Here is a 25,343-nt window from a genome sequence, read left to right on the forward strand (position 1 = left end):
CCTTAAAGGGCCATTGCCTCTTTCTGCTCCCCTCAACTGGCGAGGAGTGCAGCACATACTGCACCCTGCTCAGCCTCCTCCTAGACTGCTTTGGGGTGGGGGCTAGGAAAGACTGTGTTAGCTCAGAGTTTTGCAGGGGCTGCAGAGGAAGTCTGACTTGCTGCTGAGCTTCCTGAAGCTCAGCCAGATGCCTCAATGTGTCTGACTGATCACGCAGCCATCTCTTCCTCTGCTGCCTTCCTGTTGTCAATGTCCATGTCCAGTTCGTCAGATAATGAAATCTTCCACACACTCAGCTCTGTGTCAGCAGCCAGGGAGACGTTCATTATCTCATTAAACATGTCATCCATGGGGGTTTTTTTATTCCCTCTTTCTTATCTGCAACAGGCGCTCTGCAAGAGTATGAGATGGTGGTGTGTTGAAGGCCACGTTGTCCACTGTGAGGGAAGCAAAGCACAAGGTACCCATTGTTAACTCACCCCATGGATGAAAAGCAATGTTACAACGTAAAAATAACTCCCCTGAACATTCCCAAGGGAAGGCTACAACCGCATACCATTGTCAGACTATTGCAGGGGTCTGAGTGCCGTTCTAGCTATGGTAAGTAAGGGGCTTGTGCATCTATGTTAAGGAAATCCCCAGTGCCCATGCTGCTCTAGTCCATGCTCCCTAGAGCAGCATGGATGTCGGGCTCCCAATTGATCAGGCTTTTAACAGGTGGTAGAAAGGGTGAGGGATGGCTACAGGTTAACTATCTTGGAGGAAAAAAATGGGAACCCATTTGTGGATGCCCCAGGGCCATAGCAACAATGTCCTACTTAGGGACTTGCAGTGTGCTGAACCAAGAAACCATTCCCCGCTGTACAATTACACACACTTTTAAAAGCTTTCTTGGGCGGGTAATGTAAACGTGTGCAGTCTTCCCTAGGTACCCATGAGTGATATCTGCCTGCTGAGGGTCACACAGGCGGAAAGGGAGGATTTGCTGCAAGCATCTGGCTACAGGCCTGGCCCTTATTCTGCTATGCAGTGTTCCGTGACGATGCCTGCACACTTAATAACAGAGTGGTGGGGGAAAGTGTCCTATCACAGTGGAAGAAATAAGGCTGCCCTCCCAAGAAACCTGCAAAGGATTGCAGGGTACCTACATGAAAGCTTCCTGGAGATATGTATGGAGGATTCTCGGAGCATCCCTGTGCACGTAAATAATCTTTTCCAGGGTGAACCCAACACTTAAGCACACCAACTACGAGGAACCACAGCTCCACTGCCACACACACCACCTTTTCCTGCAGTGTGATGGGGCCAGCCCTGACGGCTATAGGAGGGTGCTGGAAGGCATATATATCAGCCCCAGGTTTACCAAATCCCTGTTCCCTGGGTAACACAGCCAGGATTACTCCAGGTTAATTGGGCCACCTGAAGCCAATTAAGGAGCTTGCTGCAGCAGGAAAAAACGTCTATTTCAGGCAGGCAGGGGCAGCTGAGAGGAAGTTGAGTGGAGGAGTGGAGCAGAGTAGAGCTGCTACAAGGCTTGGAGCTAGTGGAGGAGCATAGCAGAGCGGAGCAGAGCGGCTACAAGGCTTGGAGCTAGAGTGGGTGTTGTGACAGCACCCAGCCCCGGGAGTTAAGCAGAAGCCTGTCCAGGCAAGGCCAGGGGATGCCGACCCCAAAAGCCTGAAGGAGGACCAAGCAGGGGGGCTGCGGGCAGGCGACCCAGGGAAGGTGGTAGCCCATGGACTAAGCTGTTTGAGGCTACTCCTCGCAGAGTCCCTGGGTCGGGGCCTGGGGTAGAGGGCGGGACTGGGCCCCCCCCCTGCTCCCACCCAGCCACACCACCGGCATAGCTGAAGGGAGCGCAGACCCACGAGGCCGAACAGACCTACCTCGCCACAGCAGGTACAAGATTCTGGACTGGGGATATAACCAAAGACATGTAATTTGCAGTACATATTCACCAGATGTGCCTTCCTCAGCATCCCAGTCAGTCACGGTTTCCTGTGTCTGGGTAGGCTGCTCCTGTGTTGCAAACAGCTCCTGGCTTTCAGGGAGAAGGGGGAACCCACTCGCCTGCCCCCTGTTCTCCTCCTCCTCCTCCTCCTCCTCATCGTCCACAGACTTGTCCTCATTCATCCTGGCCTCTGATTCCTCCGACGTGTCAACGCTGCATTGTGGGATCTCTGCTGAGAATCGCATGCAGCTCAGCATAAAAGCAGCATGTTTTGGGTGAGGAGCCAGAATGACTGTTAGCTTCCCTAGTTTTCTGATCAGTTTGCCTCAACTCTGATCTAATGCGGCACTTCTGCACATCCCTGTTGTGCCCCTTCTCTAATATGCTGCGAGATATCTTCTCGTAAATATCCAAATTTCTTTTGCTTGCTCGGAGCTGAGCCAGAACAGACTGTTCGCCCCACAGACCGATGAGATCCAAGACCTTAGGTCGACTCCAGGCTGGAGTGCGTTTTAGAGCATGCAGTCGCCATGATCAGTTTTGCTGGCAAGGTCTCTTCACGTTGACCAAATAGGAAATGGGAATTCAAACTTTCCAGGGGAGGAGCAATTTCCTGTTTACGTGGCCACAGTGCAGCAGACTGCGAATGTGCAGAGCGATCACAACAGAACATTATGGGATATCCCCCAGAAGCCAATGACATTGATTTACGTTGCACTCTGCCTACCCTGATGCTCATTCGATGCACAGAATTTGACTTCAGCGCTATGCCACTTGTGGAGGTGGTTTTATTAAGTCGAATTTTACCGTGATTTAGGTTGGCGGAACTGACATGCCAGTGGCGACACATTCTTTATGTGGTCGACATAAGCTGCATTACGTCAACCTACATTGTCAGTGTAGCTGAGGCCCTAGTGTCTGAGCAGCACAACTGCAAGTGAATATCATTCTAGAAGTGAATGTTTTTGCTGACGTTTTTGTTTGCTGTTAGAAGTTTCAAGGGATTTGTGTAATAGACTGGTAGCACCGCTAGCTTGCCTTGCTGTCCTTCACATTATTACTTTTCAATCCCATGATGTATTGCTTCTTTGGAATGAGAATTATTTTCTTTGATTTTCTACTTGTGTGATTTATATACCACCAATGTCACTTCACCTGTTTGCTGCCCACTTCTCCCCCGTCTCCCCCCTCTCTCTGTATTCTTCTTTGGGAGGAGCAATATATTCTTCCTCCTCCTTCTCCTTCTCTTCTACTCTGCCAATTTTATAATCACCCAGAATCTATTGCACACTCTGAATCTGAGATTAATGGTCTGGAATGTCACCTTGATCTTGTACTGCTTTCGCTACTTCTGCATTATTCTTAATGTGTTAGTACTTAAAGGTTTAAAATCAGTCGAAGTTCTACAGGCTTGGTCTTTGTGTATGATATATCCAGAAGTCTTGTGTGGTTACATTTTCCGAGATTGAAATCTTCTATTATTCTTTAAAAGTTGTAATGTGTGCAGAATGGACTATGTTTACAACATTGTGTGCTAATACATAGCTGATTGACTCCTGCTAGTATCAGTAGGAGCTGCATAACTTAATCCCTATGCATAATTTAGTAAATTTGTCATAAATCTTATATAGCATTGTCTCTGCCAGACTACACAATGAAACACATTTCTAAGTACACAGAATTAAGGCATTTACAAGTTCAGCTTCACTTTGATTTCTGCATTTGGTCTCATGATGAGTTGTGAAAAACAAGGTCCTGATCATTTGCCATTATATATCTCATAGGACTTTTTTGCAAGAATTGCCAGTGTCCTGGACGAATTCCAGTTTGAGTAATTACATTCTGTTTCTGCCTCTCTAAATTCTCCCTGAAGTTTTAGTTGGATGCAGTATTCTTGTTCACATCTGTCCTAAACTGTAGTTTCCCTCTGCAATGGGCTGTTAAATGATTGCTTTGTTCTGTCCCAGAGGTGGTTTCCTTTCAGTAGTGGTGTGTGTGTGTGTGTGTGTGTGTGTGTGTGTGTGTGTGTGTGTGTGTGTGTGTGTGTGTGTGTGTGTGTGTGTGTGTGTGTGTGTGTGTGAAGTGAATCCTGTCCGTCTATCTTGGTAATAAATAATTATATTCTGTAATGTGCATTTGGATTATTTGGAATGGATGGTGTTTTATAAATGCAAAATGTTATGGTCTTTTATAAAATAAAACTTGAGGGGAAAAAACAATCTAATGCTCTTCCAAGGCAATGCAACACATAGATAAAGATGGTGACATTTGGAGGGGTTCTAGTCAGTTTTCAGCTCTGCTGTTTGCCACTGGTTTTGCAGATTATAGGCCAGTGAATTCCTGGCAGAGAGGGTGCTTGTCTGTACACAATGTGTCCAAGAATAGGTTTGGTTTCATACAGTAAGCTAGGGGTGTCTGTATGTTTTTATTTTATATATCTATATATAAAAAAATCACAAGTGTGTGTTGAGACAGTACTATGACAGTGGCAATTTGTTGGATTTACTGTAGTTAACTATTTATGGTCATGTAGAGTAGGGGATTCTCTGTTTTTGGAGGTATAATTGAGTGACTAGAATGCTAAAGTATTCTCTCTTTTGGGTGGTTAATTTAGTGTTTTGGTGAGTGTTCCATAGCATTGTTGAACTTGGAATGGAACCTATATTAAGTTATTTTATGCCAACTCTCTATCTATTCCACAGGAGTCTAATAGTGCTAATTTTCTAGGATTTTGATTTGAACACCTCTTATGACAGTCATTTGTATTCCCTAGTGCAGCTCAATGTTTAAAATAATAGAACCAAATTTACCCTTGGTGCAGGTGGGTGCAACTTCACCGGAGTTGTTCTTGTTGTGCCAGTGATGACTTTAATTAATAACATACAATAATAAATTCACTTTAGAAACTTTCTTCGTAGTTTTACTCTGACATTTAAATTCGTCCACATCTGCTTTCTTTCATTGCTACATGTTCCCTTCATTGTAAGAAGACTAAAAGAGAGGAGTAGATTGGGAGGAAGTGTGGCCCAGTGAACTGAGAGTTAGGAGATTTGGGTTCTGTTCCCAGCTCTGACACTGATTTGCTCTTTTATATTTGGCAATTCACCCAGGCCTGATTTGCAGAGATGCAGAGCACATGCAGCTCTCATTATCCTCATTTGTAATTGTGATTTTATTATTTAATATCAGAATAATATTTACTTGTATTCGTACTTGTTTTAAATTTCAGCTTTCTTTAATTCAATCTTTAGGTGGTATTTTCCCTTTCTGTGTGTATCATAGTCCTTGTACTCTGCAAAATGTTCTTATTCATTTGTCAGCATAAAGCAATTTGTGACACTTCATATGAAGAATGTGATCTAAAAATACATCCTCTTGTAAGCTGGAGCTGCACTAATGAATATAAATGACTAAAATTATAGGCTAACATGCAAACACATTTTTATTGTACCAAACCCAATCGATTAATGTAGTATTTAACATATTGTATCTGCTTACACATCTATTTTATCTTTAGATTTTTGATCTTTCACTTTCCATAATGTTTGTGATTTGGTAGTAGCAATCCGATAAACTCTACTTTGTGATGATATGTAGCTATCAAAAATAGTGGTATATAGTTACCTTCTGCCAAAATTAAATTTGGGGTTGGAAATGTCTGGATTGCACAGCTGCCACTGGACTTCTTAAAGACATTGACAGAAGGTTTTATCATACTTTGCTGTATTTTTTTCTTAAGATATTGGAGAGTTAAGTGAAGAAATGAAAGAGGGCCTCAGGCACCTTGCACAGACATTGCAGCTTTATTTGAAAGTGGAGGTCCCGGATGCTTTTCAGCTGCTACCTGCAATAGACATTTTTCAGATCTTCGCAAAAGTAAGTGTTAAAACTGATTCCTGACAACTCTATGCATTATCTACTTCTGTTCTTGATTTATTTTTTGAGTGTACAACACATCCATCTAAAAAGCATTCTGAGAATGCAGTGATATATGACCTAATGTCAGATTGACCAGAAAAGGCTATTCCACTTCAGTAATTATTTAAGCAAATTCCCTTCCGTTGAACAGCAGGTTTTCTTTTGATGTAATTGCTACTTTAAATTAAAATAAGGAATTGCAAGAAAAGGAAATTTTAAAATGAACATGACACTTCTGGTGTAATTTAATAATAAAGTACAAAGATTGAAAAATGATTTAGGATGATTAATAAGTCATTTCTTTTCCTACTATCTTGCCCTTTTAGAAAGATGTTAAAGAGCACACAGTATTCTGCTTTATACTTCAGAATATTTCTGCAAAATGTAATGTTCTATATTTGTAGATGCATTCATGTTTCTGTTTTATCCTTTTAATAACAAGTGTTAAAGTGTTCCATAACATTGCTGGATTCCACAAATGGTGATTTCAGGTGTCAAAGGCCATCTGTAATGAGACAGTAGACTTAGATGATCTGGCAGAAGTACTGGAGTTTCATTTCCACATCTCCTAAGTATTCAGTACATTATATGCTATATACTATTTGACTTTTCCAGTACATACTTTGTTGCCTTTGTTGTAGGAAGTTTCATTAAATGATTCCTTTAGAGGTATTGTATATGGAGAATATCTACATTTCTACTTAAAAATTTTAAATTGTGTGTTTTTTCTGATTGGTTGATAGTACATTCACACATACTCCAGCATGATATGATATGATATATATGTATCTCACTCTCATATTCTCACCTTCACACACACATTATGTTGTTACCCAAGTAACCCTTAGACTTTTTGGTCTTGTAAAAGGGAGAGTCTCTTAACAGTTGCAGTATATAGATTTTTTTTTTTTGGCTGTTCGCATGATGGGTTGAATGTTTTTGCAGTGCAAGAAAAATTCAAAGGGAATATGAGCCTCATTATCAAATTTGTGGTCTAGATTGAATTTTTACAGATTGTTGAATTTGGTGACCATCAATTGCAACTTTCTCTGGCGAACCATCATGATTATGATGAGTGAAATTTCTTTCAATGAAAAAAGCTCACATACAGCTCAATGCGTCACTTTAAACCTGTATACAGTGTTTAAGTCCCACTAAGAGGCTTTTATTTTATGCATTCCATCTTTGTTAGTGTAATTTTGAATTAAACTTGAAAAATGCATATGTATTAATTCTGTGTAAAGAATTAGCATCATTGCTGAATTAAATCTGAGGCTTAAGATAAGCCTTGGTTAGTGGAGTCACATCCAGTCATAGGTTGCCTTGCTATGGTCTTGTATATAATAGTGATCCTTGATACAGAGCCTGTAATGATACTGAACCTGGCCCTGTTCCTCCCATTGACTTCTTTCAGAGCAGTGGGTATAGCTATTGCCTACAAATAAAAATGGTTATTGTAAATCTTTAATTTTTTTTTTTTAATTTTTTTTTTAAAGATTTTCATAAATAGTGATACAAATATCTCTATTGTAGTCTATGCAGTAGCTGGAAAACGCAGCTTACAAACATACACATACCTTTCATAGGACCTGCTTTTCTTCCTTGGGAAATGCCTTCAGACTATCATCGGGCCTCTCCCTTTTAATGCGTCCCCTCATGCCTGGGCATTTGCCTCAGTTTCCATCTGTCTCAATTTAGAAATGTGGCCTGCAGTGCTCAGCCTCTTTTTATGGCTCCCGCCCTCCCTCCCCTTTTGGGGTAGTAAGAGGTGAGCACTGAAGAGTCCTGTAATGGGCCTCCAATTGCTAGTCTTAGACCCGATATGTCCCTCTCCCTCTCTTGTCAGGAGAAGAACAAAGGAAACTGAAGCAGAAACAGAAATGAAGACCAACAGTCTAATGTTACAACCAGCACCCTGAATCTGGATCTTCATCAGTCTCTATCCCCTTCTCTGGGAAGAGTGGTAGGGGACGCAGGTCTGCCCTCTTCTGAGTCCCAGCCCGGGGACCCTGTGTTGGGCAGTCAAGGACTATTTGTGCAAGTCTCCTGCCGCCTCCCTGGGCTGCTTTCTCTTCTTCCCCTGGGTCCTTCTGCCATGCCATGAAATTGGTCTCTCTGGGCAGCCTTCCTCTGTCTGATGCTGTGGAGCTCTTCGATGATGACTCCCAGCCTCTCCTGCAGCTACCCTGCTCTGTCTGGGTTGCAGCTTGTTATCCCAGCTGTTGCTAACCGGCTATTTAGCTGCAGCTGGTGAAGAGGTTGCTCTCATTATTAACTCTTTAGTGTCTGCAACAAAGTTGGAGTCTATACATACCCCATCACACTGACCATACAATTCATTATAAAATGTAAGGTGGCTGAATGAAATAAATAATTTAAGTCTTTCTAAGAGGTTAGCAGGATTCTTAATTGTTTGTTAGGACTTTTTTGTAATATATGCATTTATTCCATGGTTTGCAAAAACTGTGTAGACACCTTGATGTTCATGGTTCGGAGAATGAGCAAACCATTATGAAAAAAATGATAATTTATATACAATTTCTAGTACTCTGCTAATATTATGCCACATGTTCCTCTTCTCTGTGTGGTACAGTAAGGAACAAAATGCGTATATAATGGTGAGCATATAGAAGTACGTATATTCAGTAATACAAGTAAGGCAGAAATGACCCCAGTCCTCTCTAAGGGCAGAACTGCTCCTCCACAGCCTGTCCTACCTTCTAACACTGTGTAATTCCTTCTACGGGTCTAGAGAGGAAAGTAGTTACTGTAGCTGGCATGCACCCCCTGGATTTCCTCTCAGAAATTCAGGGGTGACTTAGTGCCATATTTGCATATTTTTAAACTTAAAGTGCCTAGTCAGATTCAAAGAAGGATTAGACATTTGTCGAGATAATGGAAACATTCAGATGTACATTAGATAGGATGCAGGGTTTGGGGTTTTTTTCCCCCCCAGAAGGGAATATAAGGCCTCACGCTTCATGGTTTAACTGAACAAATTAAGAGACAGTCTCTTCCTAACTGCTTTTTCTATGGCCAGATTATTCATCAATTTTCACTATAGGTTTTATTGCACTTCAACTGCCAGTTGCTGGACTCTGTTGGATACTGGATGTTGGCTTAATTGGGCCAATGGTCTGATCTAGTGTGACAATTTGTACATTCTTATGTTCCTGTGCTCCAAATGAGAATTTCTACAGTATTTCTTCTCTTGCTTCCAGACTGGACTGAGACCTCATAGAATAAGAGTGAATTTATTATATATTTTCTGGGATTTTTAAAATTCTCATTTTGAAAATGAAGGCTGTTTGAGTTTGCATCTACTTCTTGTACATCAGAGTCTTATAAGTCATATGAAAACAAATAGATTGGAAAAAAGCTTTTATTAACATTTGTGAAACTGGTACTGAAGGCCTGCAACTACGTGGCTTGATAAACCTCTACTATTTATTAATATCTTTATTTGTATTTGTAGCAGTGCCTAGAGCAACAAGAGTAGTAATGTATTTGTTACAGTAGCACCCGAAGGCCCCAGTTGTGAGGGAGGTCCCATTGAAGTAGGTGCTGTACGAACCCATGACAAAAAAGTGGCTCCTGCCATGAAGAGCTTTACATTTTTGTAAGACAGATGGATACAACACATGGGTGCAACAAACAGTGGGTGGGAGGGAATTGCAAGGTAACAATGAGACAGTTATGATCTACTTGGTAAGCATAACACATCAGCTGCCGAATCACTGTTGAGATTTTTTTGTAGATGAAGGGGCAGAGGATAGTTTAAAATAGGAATTTGAAGCTGGACCATGTTGTGGCTTTGTGGATGTTAACAGGGATTTCCTTCCACGAGTCAAGGCAGTGTGGGAGAAAGCTCAAAAGTGTTTGTTTTGAAAATTTGCCAGTTGAGTGATGGAGATTAGCACTGTTGGTAGAGCAGAGGTAGAGGTTGCTAGCTCAGTAGTATATTAAGTAGAGCATGTGAAATAGTCAATCGTTCTTGACTGTGTACCATAGCAAGTTAGATTTGCTTTGATAACAAATAGATATTTTTAATACAATGTATCCCTGTTTTAGGGGTGATTTTTGTTACGATTGTACTAAATGTACTCTAAATTACTACTACTATTTAAGTTGTAGTTATTACTGCAGTAGAGACAATGTACATGCTTTTACCATCAAATTGCCCAACCTCTGCCACTAGTGGCAGATGGTGACTGGAGCTGTGACTTTCCCCATCCCTGAGGTCTCATTGTGAGGGAAAAGCGAAACTTAGGGAGCATGGACTGACCGTGCCATCAGCTGTCGTACTGCTTATGTGAACTCGTTACTGAACACGTATGGTGGATCTAGGAGCAAAGAGAGCAGCTGGCACAGACCTACCACTGCTATAGTTATTTTCTATCATCATTATAAAAACTGGCATTAAGAGGACAGAAAGAGGAATCTGATTTATTAACTATAGTGACTGGGGACTCACTAGCTAAATCCAACCATACACGTTGCATAAAAACAATATCACACTGCAAGTGCAGTTATAATATATACCAATCTTTTTGGAAGGTACTGTACTGTAATTAATTTCTGTTACATAAATGTACAGTGTACCCAGTTTTTAACAGCATGTGATATACCTGCAGATATTGTCCTTTCCAGTGAAATTTAAATATTAATATTTGAATATACCAATCTTTGTCTGATATATGAGAAAGCAGCCAATATTCTCAAAACTCTACCTGTGCTGCAGGAGTTTCCCTGCCATCCAGGCTGAATGCCAGTGGGAAAACATTGAGTTCTTAAAAACTAACAAGAGGACACTCCTTTCTTGCAGGTGAAATGTTAAGGCTTTAGCACTGTAGCCTCTGAGATGAGTTATGTGGCACTTTCTCTACAAGAGTGCCTTTGAAAGAGAATGGCTGTCATGGCTTATGTGCATGGTTGTAAAATAAAGAAACACTACAGTTATGTGGTCTCTGGCCTTACTATTGTTTTCCTCACCTGGTTGAACATTCCTGTCAAGTTCAGTAGGTGTTCACTCTTACAATGAACTCCTCCTTTTTTGGGGATCAATCCTTTAACTGCATGTTACAACAGAATACAGTCAAAGGTGACTTTCAGTCTGGTTGATGCTGGAACTTCAGGAAGGAAAATAAGCAGAAAGCAAGAGAAAAGCAGTCCTGCATTGAGATGCTTTTCCAGAAGGTGTCTGGAATTCAGTCATCAGTCTGATGCAGGTCAAAAGAACTCTCGAGAAGCTAACTTTAAACCGTCCTCCTCCTTTTCCGATATTTGCTATGTGCGAAAATGTGTTGCTCACTCCAGGTATGGCCACACCGCAATTAAACACCCTTGGCTAGTTCGTTAGCTGACTCGGGCTTGCGGGGCTGTAAAATTGTTGTGTAAACATTCGGGCTCAGGCTGGAGCATGAGCTCTGGGACCATACAATTTTACAGCCCTGCCAGCCTCAGCTGCGTGTTAAATGGCAGTGTAGACATACCCTCAGTTAAATACTCGTGACAACTTAAAAACAGAGCAACTATACTGAGTGTGAAATCCTGGCCCCATTAAAGGCAATGGAAGTTATGCCACTGACTTCAGCGGGACAAGAATTTTATCCTGTCTTTTTCTATGGGATCAGTTCTAAAGTTCAGCTGCTAGCTTTGGAAAATAGCAGATGTGCTTGATGATATGTTCCAACAGGGTAAACTTGCTTTTATCATGGATATGCCGTTTTCTTTCTTCCTGATGTTGCTAAACCCCTCCCCTGGACACGACCCTCAGAGCAGGTGTCATGGTTTTCTAATTTGGTTATTGGATCACCCTATGCATACTCTAGTATATTTAAAATAGAGCTTGTCTAATATACACTTGGCTTGTGATTTTATTTAAATTCTTACCCTCACTATTAACCACAGAATTTTGTACAATTAATTACATAAAACAAGTCTCTAATTCCACTGAAAAATCTGAATGTCCAGACTGATCTTGAAACCAAATGTTATAGTTTACTGGTGTCCCCATAACCTTGAGCTGGAACTACACTCCTAGGATCTAATTCTTCAACTCTACATGACTAATGTGCATAGTCCCACTAAGTACAGTCATCAATTGGATTTCTGTGAAGTAGTCAGTGGGACTACTCACGTGAGGGAGGGCTGGAGGGTCAAGTGTTTGTTGTATGTAATTTTGAGGCACTTGGTAGTAATGAGAGCAACTGCATAAATAATTACATCATTTTCAGAAATCTGTAAAACATGGGCTGACTTCAAACCTGGTGTAACTCCACTGAAGAATTACACTAGGAATGATACTAGCCCTTAGAAGTGTCCCTGTTAGACTAAATTCAGAACTGGTGGCTTCAGTAAATTACCTGCTCACACCAGGTCTGAAGTTGGCCCTTAATGTTTGAGAGGTATTCTGAGATTGTGCACCTTTCATCTGAAGTAGACGTGTTTATTTCAAAGCGTTTCTAAGTGGCGAGATAATAGAAATAGAATAGTGGTGTAAACTGAATAAAACGGTGACCTTTTTAAGGGTCCACTAGTCTTAAATCCTTACATTTATAAGAATGCGGGGCCAGATTCTGCTTTCAGTTATACTCCAAAAATCATTGGATTTATATCAATTGAAATGAGAGCAGAATTTGGCCCATTACTTCTGGTGCTTTTATTCTAAATGTGGGATGGTGGGGAGAGAAGAGGGAATTATTATTCTCATAATGGGCTAAATCCTGCCATTCTTACTCATACTGCTTGTAGCCGGGAGGGCTGGTCCCCCTCTGAGGAGGACCCAGAGAGGGACACAGACCCACCCTGGCTGACAGAAACCTGCCCCAGGGAAACACCTGACCGGAAGCAAGGGGGCGGGTCTAGGCCTTTAAAGGCCCCAGTGGCCCCACCTGACCGGAAGCAGGGGGGCGGAGCTAGGCCTTTAAGAGCCCGGCCGGTGAGCTCAGTTGAGAGGAGGCGGCCGAAGGGGAAGGACGCATCTCCTCCGGAGCCCCTAGCCAAGGCCGGGCCGGGCAGCCGGGCCGGGCAGAGAGGGAGTGGCCGGCCTTAAACCCAGCCTGGGGATCGACTGAGGCCTCTCCCAGGTACCCTACGGCCTGGGAGTTGGAGGGACCGCCAGAGACCCCCTCGGCCTGGGAGCCGGAAGAAGGCCCGTCGGGGCTCCCAGCGGACTACGAGCCGGAGGAGAACCCCCCGGAGACACTCGGGGCTTGGGAGACAGAACCAGACCTGCCAGAGCAGTGCCGAGCCTGGGACCCCGAGGATCTACCGGCTCTGCCCGAGGCCTGGGGGCCGCAGGACCTGGAGGAGCTACCCTCCGAAGACGAGCCCATGGAGCTACCCGATCTGCCGCCTGTGGACAATGAGGGCCTAGCCGGTCTACCCTACCTCAGCGACCCAGAGGAGACAGGTACCGGGGGTTTCGGGGAGGAAGAAGCCCAGGGATAGCCGCACGATAGTGGCTGAGTCAGGGGCAACCTGGGCGGTGTGTTGCGGCTGGAGCCCCACCGACCCAGCGGCAAACGCTGTTGCCACTATCAGGGCCCTGGGCTGGGACGCAGTGGAGACGGGCGGGCCTGCGTCCCCCTCCCCCTTCCCTACCCTCCGTGAGGAAGCCTTCCCCGCCGTGCCGTTCCAGAGGGCGGCTTGTACCAACCAGCCCTGCTCGAGGGCCTGGCTATAAACTGCTGCCTCGCCAGCCCTGCTCGAGGGCCTGGCTACAGACTGTTTGCCTCGCCAGCCCTGCCTGAGGGCCTGGCCAGCCCTGCCTGATAGACTGTTTGCCTCGCCAGCCCTGCCTGAGGGCCTGGCTATAGACTGTTTGCCTCGCCAGCCCTGCCTGAGGGCCTGGCTATAGACTGCTTGCCTTGAGAAAGGCGCAAGACGGCTCCCAGTGGGAGGTAGCCGGGAGGGCTGGTCCCCCTCTGAGGAGGACCCAGAGAGGGAGCCAGACCCGGACGCTGCTCCCCGATTCCAGGGGCACGTCCACACTGCTCTTGGAAGCATATGTTCCGCTTCTGTTGATTTCAATCGGAGACATATTCCACTTTATCTGAAAATAGGTTACTAACAACCAGTCTCATATATCAAATATTGTCCTGCATTTCCCCTATATTTCAGTCTAAACTGATAACAAGAATATGTTGGAATATTACAAGCACTTTTTGCAAATGTGCAAGGAGGGGAGAAAAAGAAAAAAAAAAAAAGGAAGTCCGTATACATTAGATCTTCATAGACATCTTTGAAATGCATCAAGCTAAGTTTTTGTCCACTTCACATTACTTTGAAGTAGTGTCAAAAATTCCCTCAGATAAACAGTCTGACCAGTGATTTTTTTGGAAGGTTTATGCCGGACCATGAGGTGAAATAGAAGAGTAAAATGTGTAGGTTTTTGCTCATGCTCATGAGATTCCTCATGCATCAAAGAACTTTCACTTTTGACTGAGAGATATTCTGGCCCCTTAGACAGAGTCTGAGTAGTTGATTTTTATCTTAGATAGAACTAAAATGGCTGCCTACGTAGTGTTCTTTAGCAATGCCTGCTCAAAGTGTATCCTTTAACGGTTAACCTAGAAAGTGGAACTTCAGTGAGTAGGCCAAAAATGTATTGTGAATTATAAATGACTGCTCCCTCCTGATGTACTCTCCTCAGGATCCTTTCTTTATTCCTTAAGTCTAAAAGTTTAGATACACTTCAGTAGTGCTTTCAGCCTTTGACTTCTTTTCATTTGGCTGCTTGGAAGGAATTCCTTTCAGCATAAATTGGGTCATTGCCAATTTTAAGATTTTTTTAAATTTGTACAATTCTGTTTTCATTAAAACAAACAACTTAAACAGGATCTGACTGGTGACTTCTTTTTTTTTTTTTTTTTAATCTGATGGAATTTTTTATAATACTTTTTGCCTAGGCAGGGGAGATTGCAGTGGCTTCACTTGACTCTCACCAGAGGTTTTTGATGGCAGGAGAAGTCAATGGGAATGTTACGTCTTAAGTTCTTATCATCTGTTCAGTTATTTTTAAGGGCAGAGTGAGTGGGGAAAAATAGGTTTGAACTTCATGCCATTCTCATTCCCCCAGAGCCCTCATTGAAGACATTGGTTCTGAGGGGATCATTGCAAACACACTTCCCCTCACTTCAAGATGTTCCTTAGCACTAGCATAGGATACATTCCCTTTTCATTGTGCTGAGGAAAAATTTCCCAGATTCGGTAACCATATCCGTGGAGAAGGAACACCCATTTTGCACCAAGAAAGTCAGGAGGACTAATAGGGTGAGAAATGTGGGAAAACCATGCAAGATTATAATTTTGTTTTTGTTTTGTTTTTAAAAGGGATGTGGCAGCGTGGGGTGACTTCTCCTGCTGTGTGCACTAACTCGACAGATTTCTCTTCAGACTCTCTGTACATCAGGTGGTCACAGAGCTCTGAATAGTTCTGGTAGGATAGTTAGTATAAGCAGCTGTATCCAACAGCTCTGTCAGCGTAACTCAGGCCTAATCTGCAACACTACTGACTGTGATCACGCAGAATTGTGTATTGGATTTATGATGTTGATAAATGGCTGTTAGGGAGAAGGCCAATACCAGCTGATTTATTTTTATTTGTGATCTATTAAGCTATTTAAAAAAAATAATGCCTCAATTCACAGTTGGTTTTTATACTGGTATGCAAATATAATAGCATACAACCTGAAAAGAAAATATTAAGTTGGGCTAAAATTCAACAGAAAATTACATTCAAATTAACTAATTTTTGTACTTCTTTCTAGACCACTTTTACCAGCCGAACGTTTATAGCATCAGAAGGATTTTAGGAATTTAAAGGAGTGTCATATTCCTAGCCATTCAGTTCACTCAATTTGGCAGGAAAAAACCCCAAATAATAAAAAGCCAACTTATCATCTTCCTGTCCATTATGCGAAATGTTTTTAATGATTTGTAGTTAAGCTTTCATCTACAGATGCACTGTTGGCTTGTCTGGAAAAGTCTGATTTTGATTTGTGTGTGTATGGCGGGGGGTGGGGGGGAAGAGACACACAGCAGTCATTGAGAGTTCCATACTTACAGCAGTGTCAGGAACAGACCCAATGCTAAACTCATTAGCTGTCTTTTTGATCCTTTGAATTATTTTGCTCAGTTACCACCTAATTGACTTTGTCTGTAATCTGCTGGAATTTGATTTCCAGTGTGTTCCAGCAGGGTTGTAGCAAAACTCATTGTTGTTGACCTTCAGGTTTACAGAAGAGATGATTCTTTATGAATGATCAATTCTTTAACATTTACCTTTGCTTCTGAGATGTGCTGTCTTGACATGAAGATTGCAGCTAGGGCCAAATCTATTGGCTGGTTACCATGACTCTGCAGTAGATAAAACTAAAACAAATAAGTGATCGTAACTGCAGCAAGAGGAAATGAAAGACAGTTAGTTATTTCTGCTGTACAATATCCATGATGTACTTGAATATTCTATCAGATATCATTGCCTATACATTTTCTGACTTCAATACTTGTAACTTATTTTTTGTAGACACTTGCAGAAGTGATTAAAGTGTTGAGCGTTTCTGTATGGTATAACTGCTGAATATGTTCCGTCTGGTTTGTTAGATGCAACTGGTAGGGGGCTGGATGGTTCAAGGTTGGATAAACAATGTGGAACTATTCTATCATGAGCCATTGGTTTGAAAAAAGCCCAGGATGACTGTAAACATAAGTCAACAGTCTAGATGCTGCTCTGGCATAATTCCCATTTTGCATCTTTTATCTTACTGAGGACAGGTGTTACTGAGTAGGTGCAGAAGGAAGAGCCAGTGTCAGCAAGGCTTCTAGGGCAGTCATGCTGCAACGGAGACTGGGGAAACTGGACTACACAGTGTGTAGTGATTAATTTCTCTGGCTCAATAAAGCCATGCATCTGCCCCCTTGGCATTCTTCCTCCTCAGCTCTGCCACCCTTGGACAAAGATGCATTAAGTAGAAAGTCTGAGATTGAAATTCCAGTGTTTCCTGGGCCTTCTGTTCTTTCTCATGGGTGTTGTTGATAAGATTATGTTTTACACTTGTGTGGTGCTTTCTGTATGAGGATTCTGGAGCACCTTACAGAAGATTAATTTAATGAATAAAACCTCAGTGAGAGAGGCAAATATCATCGCTCCCATTTGACAGATGGGGAAACTTAAGTTCTGGAGAGAGAGCTGAGGTGACCTGCCCAAGACCACCCAGCAGGTCAGTGGTAGGGCCAGAGCCAGAAATAGAACCCAGCTCTCCTGACTCGCAGCTCTGCGCTCTAATCACAAAATCATGCTGCTACTTTTACCATGGAAGATGTGGCTTTTAGCGAGCATAGAAACAATTGGAATAGGAATAATTTTAGTAACAGCCTACACATTAACTATTACAGTATGTAATGTCTTAATTTTTCAAGAATTGATTCATAGTACTGCTGTGATTCATGCAATATTTGCTTACATTATGTTGTTGAGTTTTTTATTTAAATCAAGATCCCCGAGGGAGACAAAGCCATAATGCATCAGCCATAGAAGCAAAAATGTAAATAGATGTTGATAAAATAGTAAAAATGCTAACTAAGACTGGAAGAAATATGGTATCAATAATCTAAAACCATAGTAAGCACTCCCTTAGGACTATGTTGCATGACTTTACCGAATGGAAGCCATCTCTTTTCATAAAGCTATTGTTTGTTTAATCTCGTATGTGACTTTTTCACATTATTTATTTCCAGCTATTATCCCAGTGATTTACAGCAGGGGAGACAGAATTTTCCATACCATTTCTCTTAACCTTTTAGCCACAATAGTTATTCTTAGGAACCATAGCATGTTGTACCAGAAAATAATAGAAGCACATCTTAACCACTCTATCAAAATAAGATGTGATTTTAATTATATCCATGTTTGCTCTGGAGTCTCACTATTAAAGCCTGATGTGGCAAAGACAAGACTAAAATAATCCTTTTTCAGATTGAGCAGACATTTGTATAGACAGACTGTGGGAGGCTATTGCACAGAGAATGGAGAATGTGACTTGAAGACGGTTTTGGAGGCCTTATGGGTTTGATCCTACAAGGTATCAAGTAAATCTTGACTTGTTGAGCAACTACAATTCTCATCATATCGTGTAGGATTGAACCAATGTTTGAAGGCCTGTATGGTTTAATTACCATAAATACCATCTGTTAAGTGAATGTTCAGATATGTTATTGGCTACATTGATTGCCAAAATTTGGCTCCACGCTTAAATCAATCTAAATACTGGTCCCATAAACAGGCACATATATGTGCCTCAGAATCAGCTGTATGACATACCTCTATTTTGTCTGGTAGGTTCCCCATGTATGGCTCCCCAACCCAGATTATTTCTATTAGGAGCACAAATAATCTGTCTGTGAGATTATACATTGCCAGAGCAGGGGGCATACCTGCATAAATGGACACACTACATCCCCCTGATTTTAGAAACACTTCTTCTATTGCTCTTGTTGTAGATGTGTGGAATGACTTCTCTGTGGATCTTGAGGGAAATGTAAGGGAAGGAGAGCTTCCAGAATGCACTCCCTCTGGTGGTTGGGGGTTTTCTGGAGTGTATGTGGATGGTAGTGGGACCAGTTATGACAGCTGCCAAAATTTGTCCCTAATATTTTGTTTAGAAAATATTGAGGATGGTGGGCTTTAACACAAAAGCCTTTCATTTCTGAATTAAAGGGACTCTGACAGGTAACATTTGGCCCACAATTTAGGTTTTTCTTTGAGTACTTGCTCATGTCCATTCCACTATAGGTGTGTGCACGCCTCCGTGCACGGTTACCTGGAACTTTTTTCCCCTTAGCAGATCCCGTAGGGCCAGCTCCGGTGCCCCCTGGAATCCCACACACATGCTGCGGTATATGAGGCGCTGCACCCCCGACAACTTAAAGGATTGGGGCCCCAGTCCCACCTGGAGACCCCATGGGGCCCAATAAAGCTATTGTTGCGGCCATTCTCCCTGGGGCCAACCTGGGGCTAACTGCACGACTTGCCTGATGACTGTCCCCCCGGGAGACCCCGAAGCATCGTCGGAGTCAGAGGCCCTGGACCGGCGGTACCATGTTCGTGCTGGGAACTGTCCTCTCGACGCCTGTGAACTGGAGGACAATGGGGACTCCCTCAGTCACCGTGAGTGGTGCCAATGAGTGGGGGCACATTCTGAAGACCTAGAGGTACCAGAGCATCGTCTTTTTGTGCTGATGATTTCTGCTGCTGCTTGTGGCTCTGTGGACGCCTTCGGTGACTGAGGTTGGCGCTGTCCCAAACTCCTCTGTACCGAGCCAGACTCTGGCGACCGGGTTTTGCACCGTGAACTCAGCGATGCCGGGTCTTCCTCTGACGACCGGGTTCCGCGCCGCCTCAGTGCGGGCAATCTCCTCAGTGCCGGGAGCTGGAACGGTAGCTGTCCGAGCGCCACCTGGCAGACCTCGACCGGTGCCGCCTCCTGGCTTGCGCTGCCTCTGATGCTAGGGAACGACGTCGGCGCCAAGAGGGAGACTCCACGTCCCGTGCCGGGGCAGGTCAGCTCGATGACGCCGACCTGGAGAGACTACTAGGGGAGCGACTCTGCTCTACCCTCAGAGACCATCTGGCAGGAGATCTTCCTCTTGATACTGGGGATCTCCTCCGCCATTCGGGGGACCCAACTCGGGTTTCCCCCGTGACACCAGCCCCTTCTCCCTCAGCGGGGTGAGGGGGGGGGCGGAGGTGACACAGGCAAGGGCCAACAAGGCTCTTGCCTCCTGAAAAGCCTCCGGCATCGATGGTGTCGGCAGGGGCACTCTCCCACTCCCAGGAGTCGGGGGAGGCTCCCTGACTGGAGATGCAGGCACTTGAGAAAGAGTCTCGACAGGTCAAGTTTGGTGCATCTCCATACTCGACCCTGCCTATAGTGACAGCGCAGGGAAGTGTCCGCGCTGCTTCTTTTTCTTTGGCACCGGTGATGTTGCTCGGTGCCGAGTTGAGGGCGGTGTCAATGGTTCACTCTGTACCGAAGCCACACTCGGTACCGAGGCAGAGCGGGTCGGCTTGGACGCCAGGTGGGGAGCGCTGCCTCCCTCAACAGGGCTTTCAACCGGATTTCTCGGTCCTTTTTAGTCCTCGGTTTGAAAGCCCTACAGATCTTGCACTTGTCCTTTTTGTGGGCTTCCCCCAGGCACTTAAGGCAGCAGTCATGGGGGTCACTGAGTGGGAAGGCCTTCCCGCAGGAGGCACATGACTTGAGCCCAGTGTCTGGGGCATGGCCCCAGCAGGGACTGCTTTATCTCTAACTACACTTAACAACACTTAACCACTTAACTAACTAAAACTAAACTCAGAATACAAATGAGTCCAGCAAGGGGAATGGTACTTGCAGAGAGCAAGGCTAGTTCCAGCAACCATCACGGGCAGAAAGAAGGAACTGAGGGGGCGTAGGGCTGGCAGTGCCTCATCTACTGCGGCATGCGTGTGGGGATCCAGGGGGCGCCGGAGCTGGCCCTACAGGATCTGCTAAGGGGAAAAAGTTCCGGGTAACCATGCACGGAGGTGTGCACACACCTGTAGTGGAATGGACATGAGCAACACATCTCGAAGAACATCAGTTACTGGTAGGTAACCTTGTTTTTTGTATGTCAGCTTTTGGAAAACCCCACAACTGACAGAAATGTATTATTTATATCTTTATATGTACATGGATTCCTATGGAAATATTTTTTTTCTAGTTTTCTAATAGAAAATGTGTGGATGTTGCCTTTTATCTCTGGTCACAAGTGTTGACTTTTTATTTATATCTTGCTTCCATTGAAGTCCACAGCAAAGCAGGATTGGGCACTAGCACAATAGTGGCTATTTCTCGCCTTTAATGATTTTGTGATGTGTGGAATTACCCCTTTGCTTCTGCAAGTGTCAGTTTCATGGCACTGTCATCCTTTCTTTTGACCCTGAAAGAAACACTTTAGCAGGTTCGGGTTCTCCTGGGTGAGAAAGGGTGGCGGTAAGGGGAATGGCTGCTTTCCATGGCAGCAACCTCCTCAACTATGTACAGGATTAAACAGTAAAATCATGTTGACCTGTGTCTAATTTTACCATGCATTTGCTCAGTATGGCCTAGTTTTAAACCAAAATCATTCAATGTGCGCATGCATTTGTAATTCCTACTCTAATCTTTAAAATCCATAAAGAGGGTGATACTGAAAAGCTCTTGTAGTGCTTTTGTGACTGCAATAATTTTTCTTTTTAAAATCCTACATGCCATTCTCCTTGATCTCTCCACTTTTCCCTCATTTCCCACCCTAAAGTGACATCCAGGTATTTAAGTAATGTAATTTTGAAAACACTTGAAATCTGTCAAGAGTCCAAAATGTGCTTGGATAATTGTTTCTGCTTCCTCTAAATTTCACTTTGAATGCTCTGTGTGATGAATGTATTATTGCCTCATATATTTAAAAAAAGAGATGTGCCTATGTTTAGAAAAACTGAATTATATCTGGACTGGAAAAATATAATCTGTTGAGAATATAGTGATTTAGTTGGCTTTTCTTTAGTGACTTTGTATCAATGACAAATATGGATCCATCAGTTTTTTCTGACTTAGTGATACAAGAATATTCTTAGTCTGTCTATTTCCCACTATGTGGCAGGTCCACTATTATTTAACCAATTTTTGGTAGTTTGTCCAAGATGGTGTACGTGGCCATGTCTTGCTCTCAGTTTTTGCTGTAAATCTAGAGTATCTCCGTTGAAGCCAGTGGAGTAACTCTGGATTACACCAAGGTAACTGAGAGAATAATATGGCCTGTTTTCATATCCAAATGTCTATAGCTAAATTAGTCTAAAATATCTTTTGTCTAATATTGATATGTGGGGCTGGGGTTTAGATGAATTAGTGGAGTCCATTAAGGATAATAGCAAGGCACTTTCTATTATCTTAGTATGTACTAATCACAACTTGTATAAAGGCAATAGATGATGTTGGGCTGATTGTGTGAACTGTAATTTTGGAAAATATGTTTCTGTCTGGTTTACACTGTAAAGCTACAAAGCCAATCTCCACAAAGATACTTTCTGTCATCTTGGGTTTTTAATGACTATTACTGTCATATGTAAGCACTGCACAAATTTAAGAAATCCAAATGCCCAGAAAAGACGGTGTTCCCTGTGTGTTTTACAACAGCAGGAACTTCTACATAGTTACTGTTAGTATTTGCAGTGCTTAAATGTCTAATGAAGCAGCAGAATTTGGGTAGCTTCGCTGTTGTTTCAATAATAATATAACAGACCCTGTTGTTGTGGGCTCTACCAATGAATAACAAATCACAATGTGAGTTATGCAACAGGAAGCCAAAGGTGAGTGAGCATGTGAGGGCATCAGAGTCAGCTTTTTTGCCCACAGAGAGGCTCTCTTACAACATAAATTACGTAAATGTACAGAATACCAGATTAATCTTAAATTAACAAATTAGTGTATTTCATCTTTGACTAGATGCAGCTGTGTATTCTATTTAGGTGTCTGTGCGCTCACCTCCCAGAGCTGGAGAACTTTGCCTAACCGTACCCACTGGGGAGGCACTCATGCCTTGTAATCCTCGACCATCCACCAGCCATATAAGGGCGGTGCCACCCTGACCCCTACAGTTCCTTCTCACTGCCAATGGCTAGCGTTGGAGTTCTGTGTGGTGTTTTTCACTTTGTGCTTTTGGGTCTCTGTTCCTGAGAAATTTTTTTTTTGTACGTAGTAATAGTACCACTTTAGGTTAAATTTAGTGTTAATATAGTATTAGTTAGAATAGTTGGCTGCCCTGTGTGATGTCCTCAGCGGGGTTCAAGTATTGTCCGTTGTGTGTGGAGGCTATTCCCCAAGCTGTGATCCCAACACCAGGTGCTCGTTGTGTCTTTCTGAAGGACACAGTAAATGACACACTGCTCTCATCTGCTGGTCGCTTATAAATAGGATGCAGGTGGCTGAAGCAGCACCTGCTGGAGTAGGCCATGAGGGATGCTTCGGCACTGAAGCCATCGGCTGACTGGCGGTCACTTTCAGCTGTAGCAAGTGATGCCGCTTCGTGCTCAGGCTCTGGTGTTTCCGTCAAGAGGAAGAGGGATTGTTCTCCCTCCTCTGGTATGGTGAGGAAGAGGTCCCATAAAACGAATTGGGACCATTCGAGGGTTTGGGGGGATTCCTTCTCATCTTCTAAAGGGTTTGTTGACCAGCACTGTGGTCCTTCCAGCATGTGGGGTGGGAGCAGGTCTGTTTTAGCAGTCCCTGCACTGGGGACAGCGAGAGCCCATCACCTCAACAGCAGCCCCAGTCATGGGGCGTCCATTGAATCCAGTATTGATGGCATTGGCACCAGCATCGACTGTCTCTACGCCAGCAGCATAGCAAGCAGCATCAGACTTGCTTCACCTCTCAGCTTTGGACTCTCCATTGTTTCAAGGGGTCGCTGGAGTCATGGCTTCTACCGCCTCATCCTCCATTGTGCCTTTGGTATCTTCTGGCCATGTCACAAAGCTACCAGGCTCATTGGCACCACTGCTCGCACTGCCTGGGTCTAGACAGTGGGGTTGAGGCTGATGCTGGGCCCAGTATTGAAGGCCCCCTCAGTCTTGGTGCATCCTTTGGCACAGTTGTCTTGGTGGCAGGTCCCTTTATCGCGTTCAGTACCGCCACCTCTCTCAGTACTGGGTGAGAGTGTTCTTCATTTTTACCACTGGTGCTGATTCTCCCCCCGCTCCCCCCCCCCATTCCTCTTATGCAATGATGCCACCTGTGTATGGGGCTTCAGATGAGTCTGAGCATTAATTTTCCCCATAGGGGCTGGCTCCCCCATTGTCATCAGCTGTCATGAATAATTAGGACTTTTCTTGGGTCTCATTTAACTGTTTGTCATGATATATTTTTATAGAGAATATGTAGCAGAATTTAACAAGCTTCCTCCAGCGTTTCTAGTCTGTTCCATGGTCATGTGCTATACAGCATCCGTTGCTTCAGTGGGAGAATATTAATTGTCTTAACTCTTGATGTTGGAAAAACAAATATCTGTTTTACTTAAAACAGTAGTCAAACTAAACAATGCCTCATAATATCAATATCCAGGAATATGATTTCTGTGTTCCATTTGGCTTAATTTCCAGCCACGCAAGCTGTAATACTGTACATTTTAAAAAGGTAAGAGACAGATTTGAAAAGATCATGCTTAAAAAGCCAGTATTTCCCAATAGTTAACCACACTTATGTATTTTGGTTTCCTCTGTGCTTATGTAATCTAGGTCTGAATGAGCTCTCCCCTAACATCTAATGATGAACCGAGGGGAAAAGACCTAAGGCACACCCTATATTTGAATGTGGACACTACTCTTCTAAGGTATATACCAGAAAGCAGACAAACTACTTTGACATAGTGATCAATCTTGGCTATTTTGAGTTAACATTCACTTCAGTATAGAATGCAGGGCTAGTGATATACTTTCCTTATTGTATGAGCAAAGGGCAGCAGAACAATAACTAGCATGTCCTGATTGAAGGTATCCTCCTAAACTGAACCTCATTTGCTATGCAATACAGATGCCAAATCCCAGTGAAAGTCAGAGGGGGTGGGGGCAGGTGTTCCTACCTGTTGGTGTTTACTTTGCTTAAAGAGTCCTAGACACCATTTGACTCTGCCCCTTCAGTGTTTAAATTCAGCTCCCATTGGATTCAACGGACAGTGCTCGTTTCTGTTCAATGACGACTAGAGCTGATGAGCAGGTCTTCGACCTGGTGCAGGGACAGCGTTGCAGTGAAAGACAGCAAAGAGGCAGCCACGGAGTGGTTTCCCCTTTATCCAGTGAAATCACTAAGAGGCTGGGCTAAGCAGTGGAACCTCCTAATGTGGCATCCCAGAAGTGGCAGTGAGCAGCAAGCAGCAGCAGTGATAGCAGCAGAGTTTAGTGGCGGCAGAGATAGTGGTGGTAGCAGGTGGCTAGCCGCAGAAGTGGTGAGGAGTGGTACAGAGGCTGCAGTATAGGAGGCAGCAGCAGAGGCATTGCTTGATTGCCCTCCACCCCCCACTTTTCAGGGATTGGAGGTGAACTTACTTGACTGCAACTCTGATCTCTGGGTCTTCGCTGAAAAGACAATCAACTATGAATGGGGTACAGTGGGGGAAAAGGGGAGTGATGTGTTTAAAGGGACAGTTCATCGGACTTTCACGCTGCAAGGGGGGAAACCGAGGCAAAGGAAATTGCCCAACATACTGTGGGCTGGGCGTTTTGTTTATGGTTACATGCTTTTTGAATCGTGATTGTGGTGTTTTCCCAAATTAACACTGTTTCCCCTATTCCCTTTTAATAAAAGATTCAGTGCTTGCAAGAGGGGAAATATTGCCTCTTAGAGGTGCCTGGGGTGGGTAGTTAGTTTTCCCAGATTACTGGGTTGGTGCTTGAGCTGGTTCAGTTTTGTATTATTCAGAG

The 25,343-nt window shown here is 43.7% G+C and overlaps 1 protein-coding gene across 3 annotated transcripts in view; it reads left to right on the forward strand.

Annotated features, from left to right (window-relative positions):
- Positions 1-25,343, forward strand: part of SMYD3 (SET and MYND domain containing 3) — a 601,699-nt gene that overhangs the window by 103,215 nt on the left and 473,141 nt on the right. For all 3 annotated transcript variants that reach the window (XM_067555238.1, XM_067555239.1, XM_067555240.1), the window contains one exon: positions 5,691-5,827. In XM_067555238.1, coding sequence (XP_067411339.1) covers positions 5,691-5,827 — 137 coding nt within the window. The remainder of the gene's footprint in view (positions 1-5,690; positions 5,828-25,343) is intronic.

Source organism: Emydura macquarii, unplaced genomic scaffold (genome assembly GCF_026122565.2).
Source record: "Emydura macquarii macquarii isolate MOO-44397 ecotype Brisbane River unplaced genomic scaffold, CSIRO-AGI_Emac_v2 contig_1597, whole genome shotgun sequence".
NCBI classification, from domain to species: domain Eukaryota; kingdom Metazoa; phylum Chordata; order Testudines; family Chelidae; genus Emydura; species Emydura macquarii.